This window comes from Orbicella franksi, chromosome 2 (genome assembly GCF_964199315.1).
Source record: "Orbicella franksi chromosome 2, jaOrbFran1.1, whole genome shotgun sequence".
In the NCBI taxonomy this organism is placed as follows: Eukaryota; Metazoa; Cnidaria; class Anthozoa; order Scleractinia; family Merulinidae; genus Orbicella; species Orbicella franksi.
Genome location: NC_138146.1, coordinates 29,760,369 through 29,766,002, shown reverse-complemented (window position 1 = coordinate 29,766,002; position 5,634 = coordinate 29,760,369). Strand labels below are relative to the sequence as shown.

At 46.3% G+C, this 5,634-nt stretch overlaps 2 protein-coding genes across 2 annotated transcripts; both read left to right on the top strand.

The window, feature by feature from the left end:
- Positions 1 to 4,856, top strand: LOC145480124 (uncharacterized). Its single transcript, XM_081458580.1, has 3 exons — positions 1 to 241; positions 349 to 4,756; positions 4,852 to 4,856. The coding sequence occupies exons 2-3, from the start codon at positions 496 to 498 to the stop codon at positions 4,854 to 4,856; spliced, it is 4,266 nt and encodes a 1,421-aa protein (XP_081314706.1). The 5' UTR covers positions 1 to 241; positions 349 to 495.
- A 62-nt stretch (positions 4,857 to 4,918) lies between these two features.
- Positions 4,919 to 5,634, top strand: LOC145480122 (uncharacterized; the record flags this gene model as incomplete). Its single annotated transcript, XM_081458579.1, has 1 exon — positions 4,919 to 5,634. A coding segment is annotated over exon 1 (582 nt), but the record flags the coding sequence as incomplete, so codon positions are not given.

The window sequence follows — 5,634 nt, the reverse complement described above, 5'->3', positions numbered from 1 at the left end:
TTAGCATTTGATTGACGTTTGATTTCCTAAATATCTTTTGATTGACATTTAGCCGCGTAACCGATACGGTCAATTGACCTTTGAGCTTGGATAGTTAGTTTATTGTCGCAGATATTTTCACTGTGAACGCCTTCGTTGCTGACCTGTTTCGCTGACCCGTTTTCTGCTGTTTTCAAATCTGTTTATCTGTTGCCTGACCTGGACAAACCGCAAAACAATCTGATTGGACATCGTCAAAGAAGTAAGTTTAGTACTGTAACTCAGGCTTAAAACAATGTAACTTAGGTTTGCGTTTATATTCCGATCGTCTGTTTGGTTTCTCAATGGAATTTTGTATTACCTCTTTAGATCGAATAATCTTGAATCCTGGAATAAATTATACGATTGGCGTAGCCCAATTAGATTGTCTGCTTGGTTTTTTACGGAACCATTTCATTCGATTTCTTGGCTGGATGAAGAAAACCCCTGCGCTGATCCACAGAAACGCACTCGGTCATGGATGAAGCGGCGGTAAAACAAGCCAAGACCGACCGACGTACTGCCAAATCGAACTTTACACGAGTTGGAAAAGCGTTGGTACATGCAGTTGAGTACAAAAGGCCTCCGAATGAGGTAAGACAAGCCATAATTAAGCTTCAGGGAGCGTATGAGAACTTAGTGGCTAAGCATGAGGATTATGCCAAGCACATCGAAGATGATGAAGCGTATAAAACTGAAGAAAAATGGCTCTCTGAATGCCAAGAAATTTTCATGAGGCTAGAAGTAGACGCGAAAATGTTCATTGAAAGTGTTGAGCAGTGTGGTTCGAAAGATTCAGCTGAGAATGGTGATTTAAGTAAAGGAAAGGAGAGCGCTTTAACCGATGAAGTACCGGGTAATGAAGGAATTCCAAATATGCAGCTTCCAACACCTAGCCACACCCCTGGAATGACAAATATTCAACCAATTAGCCAAACACCCCCAGAAATTAACGCCGGAAAAGCTGAAGGCACTTCAGATAGAGAAATTAACAGTGTTCAAAAGGCCGATGGCAAGCAAAATCCCGCAATAAACAAAGAAACCACTAGTGATAAAGGTCAAGCTGGCGCGTGCACGTTTAAGCTCGAAAAACCAAAACTACCTGTTTTCGCTGGGAATGTAAGAGATTATGCAATTTTCCGCTCTGACTTCAAACACGCAATAGAAGCAAAATACACAAAGAGAGATGCAATAACGCTCCTGCGTACATGCCTGAGAGATAAGCCGCTAGAACTGATCAAAGGTATCGGAAGTGATTATGACGCCGCCTGGGAATATCTGGACTCGATCTATGGCGACCCGAGATTTGTGTCAGACACTGTGACCCAGGATATTGTCCAATTTAAAGCCTTGCAGGAAGGGGAAGATGCGCGATTTTGCGACCTGGTACATCTAGTCAAGAGATGTTATAATACCCTGAAAGAAGTTGGTCTCCCTAGTGATATGGACAACAGCCATATGCTTTCCATTATCGAACAAAAGATGTGCTCTGACGACAGAAAGGTCTGGGCGAGAGATCTGGAGAGAGAAAAGAAGCCTGCTACCCTGGAAGCGTTGATGAACTGGATGAACGTGGAAATGAAGTCACGAATGCGTGCCACAGCTCCTATCAGAGTGGGCTCATCTGGAAGACGCCACGTGAATCACTACACATCTAATGACGGCAAACCTGTCTGGCACAAATGTTGGCTGTGCAAAACTTCATCCCACTGGCCCGATCAATGCCCGAAGTTTACAGCTCTCAGCATTGATGACCGTATCGCAACTGCAAAGGCAAATCACCTGTGCTTCAGCTGTTTGAAGAGGGCCGGAAGGGGACACACTGTAGATAACTGCAGGCGTAAACAACAGTGCGCAAAGCTGGAGAATGGAATGCGGTGTCCACAACATCACCATCAGCTGCTTCATAAGAGCAATACTGTCAAGATTAGCGTCGCTACATCAGTCAATACGAAAGAAGCTATTCTCCCTGTACTCTCCGCAAACATCGGCAGCGCTAACGGCCTATTTAAATGTGGAAATGTTCTTCTTGACTCTGGCGCTCAAGTAAGCCTTATTCGTCAGGATACCGCAGAAACTCTCGGCTTGAAGGGAAAGGATGTTTCCATAACAATTACTAAAGTTGGCGGGGAGGAAGAGTCAATGAAAACCAAAGAATATAAAATTCAGCTAACCTGCATAGACACCGGCAAGCGTTTTACCGTTAAAGCAATCGGCATTCAGAGCATCAGTGATGAAATCCCAACAGTGAAAACTTTGCACTTACCGGAGCTTCTTGGCCTGCCTAACACGAGATTTCGCCGCGGCAAGGGACATGTGGGCCTGCTAATCGGTATTGATCACGCACATATGCATGCTGGTGAAACGAGACAAGTGGACCATCTACTAGCTCGCAAGTCGCCACTTGGATGGGTAGTTTTTGGAGGAAAACCAGAGCAGATCTGTGACATAACCAGCATATTACACGTCAAGTACGCCTCACCAATAGACTTAACTGACTTCTGGACAACAGAGACTATGGGTGTGGCCGTGAAACCCTGTGTCTGCGATGCAGACAAACTGTCTGAAACAGAAAGAGAAGAAGCTAAGCTAATAGAGGAAACATGTATCAAAGTTGGAAGTCAATGGATGATTCCATACCCCTGGAGAAAGGACCCCACCCTGCTCCCAGACAACAAAGATTTGGCAATGAAACGCCTAGAGTCAACAGAACGACGCCTGAAAAGAAATCCTGAACAAGTCGAAGCCTACTGCAAACAGATGGAAGAAATGGAAAGCATGAAGTTTGCGCGAAAGCTGTCCAAGGAAGAACAAAACGCGTATCAAGGACCTGTTCACTACATTCCTCATCACGCCGTGCTGAGGCCAGACAAGAAGAGCACTCCAGTTCGAATTGTTTTCAATTCATCTTCTGTATTTCAAGGACATACTCTGAATGATTACTGGAAGAAAGGTCCCGATCTTTTAAACGGCATATTTGGAGTTGTCTTACGATTCAGAGAGAAGAAAGTCGCAGTTATGGGAGACATCTCCAAGATGTATCATAGGATCCTAATTCCCGAGAGGGATCAACATGTGCATCGCTTTCTATGGAGAAACATGGAAACGGACAGAGATCCTGACATCTACCTCAAAACTGTTCTCACATTTGGGGACAAGCCTGCACCCGCTATGGCGCAAATAGGCCTGAGGAAAACAGCTCAAGAGAACAAGGTAGACTACCCAGAAGTAGCTGAAGTCCTCACAAACAACGTGTACATGGATGACATCTGCGATTCTGTAGACACAGTACATGAAGCCCGAAAATTAACGACAGATATTGACAAGGTCTTGAAGACTGGAGGATTCAAAGTTAAAGGATGGATTTCCAACGAGATGCTTGAAGAGAAAGAAAACAGTGACACAGAGAAGGAGATGAATCTATTTCAAGGAAACGAGGAGAAAGTCCTGGGAACCCTGTGGAACTTTCGAACAGACGAGTTCTACTTCCGAGTGAGGACAGAGTTGCTAAAGCTAGACGACAGACCAAACCCTGTGCCTTTGAAGATGACGAAGAGAATGATCTTAAGCCAGGTGGCTCGAATTTACGATCCGATTGGATTCGCTGCAGCATTCATAATCAGGGCGAAGATAGGGCTGCAAAAACTGTGGCAGTTGGGATTAGACTGGGACGATGAGGTACCAGTCGCAGTTCAGGATCAGTGGATCTCTTTGTTCAAAGAAATGAAAGAGTTGGACAATGTGTCCTTCGAAAGATGTTTAACTGCAGACAAAGCCGTGGATCCGCCAATGCTGTGTGTTTTCGCTGACGCATCGCAAGACGCATTCGGAGCATGCGCCTACCTACGCCAAAGAAAGGATGACACTTACTCAGTCAAGTTCATCGCAGCGAAGTCCCGAGTAGCACCGCTGAAACAGCTCACGATCCCGCGCTTGGAGCTACAGGCAGCCGTTCTCGCAACCCGCCTAGCCAAAACCATTCAGGAGGAAACTAGGGTACAGTTTCAAGATGTTAAGTTCTTCACCGACAGCACTATCACCTTGGCCTGGATTCAAAGTCCGTCTCGCAGCTTCAAACCGTTCGTATCCTCCAGAGTGGGAGAAATTCAGAGTAACTCAGATCCAAGCCAGTGGAAGCACATCCCCAGTGAGGATAATGTAGCTGACGACCTGTCACGAGGGATCTCTGTTGATGAACTGCAGGGCAGATGGATGAATGGCCCGGAGTTCTTGTACTTACCAGAAGGTCGGTGGCCGATTAAGATCGCTTCGCCAGGCTCAGATGAAGACATGGAACGTCGACAAGCACGGATACTGACCGCAGCTGCAACGCAGAAAGCTAAAGATGCGATCGATCCGTCCAAGTTCTCCAGCTGGAGAAAACTAATCCGCGTGACGGCACGTATACGCAGACTAGCGGTGAAAATACGACTGAGAAAATACGATCAAGACGGAAAGGAAGGACCGCTGGCCCCTGAAGAGCTTCAGCAAGCAGAGATTTACTGGATAAAGCAAGCACAGTCAACCTTGCACAGCCGCCTAGAAAGAGGTGATTTCAAATCTCTCAGCCCGTTCAAAGATGAAAACGGAGTAATAAGAGTTGGAGGAAGAGTGGACGAAGCTATCGTGTCATATGAGACAAGACACCCCGCCCTTCTTCCAAGTGACCACTGGATCTCTTTGCTGGTAACAAGACACGCCCATCAGCACGGACACACCGGGGTGGCAGCTACGACAGGCAAGACCAGGAGAAAGTTTTGGATCTTGAAGGCGAACAAGTTAAGCAAATCTGTGAAATTCAAGTGTGCATTCTGCCGTGAATTGGCACACAAGGCTGAAACGCAACTTATGGCAGACCTCCCTGTTCTCCGCTTAGCACCAAACACGCCTCCATTCCACTATACCGCCTGCGATTACTTTGGTCCTTACAGCGTAAGAATCGGGAGAAACAAGACGGCTAAGCACTATGGCGTCATCTTTACCTGTTTAAACACAAGAGCTGTCCATCTGGAATTAGCAGTTGACCTAACTACAATGGAGTTTATGCACGTCCTAAGAAGATTCTTTTCAATCAGAGGCTACCCGGCAGTAATGCTAAGCGATAACGGTTCACAGATGGTTGGTGCTGCTAACGAACTGAGAGAGATGGTGGAAGGTCTAGATGCCAATCAATTACGTGAGTTCTGCGGGGAAAAGAAAATTCAGTGGATCTTCACTACACCAGCTGCGCCACACCAAAATGGATGTGCAGAAGCCCTTGTAAAGAGCTGTAAAAAATCACTTAAGATAGCAATTGGCGAGCAGCTTCTAACGCCTTTTGAGCTGTACACCTGTCTTTTAGAAGTTGCAAACTTAGTGAATCAACGCCCCATCGGTCGCATTCCCACTGATCCAGATGACGGAGCCTACCTGTGTCCGAACGACATGCTCCTTGGAAGAGCAACACCAGAAGTACCACAAGGTCCGTTCAAAGACACAAGAAACCCACGCAGACGAGTGGAGTTCGTGCAAAAAATTGTCGACTCGTTCTGGAAGCGTTGGACTAGGGACGTATTTCCTGTCCTAGTACCGAGAAAGAAGTGGCACGTGGAGAAGCGAAACGTACAAGTTAATGAT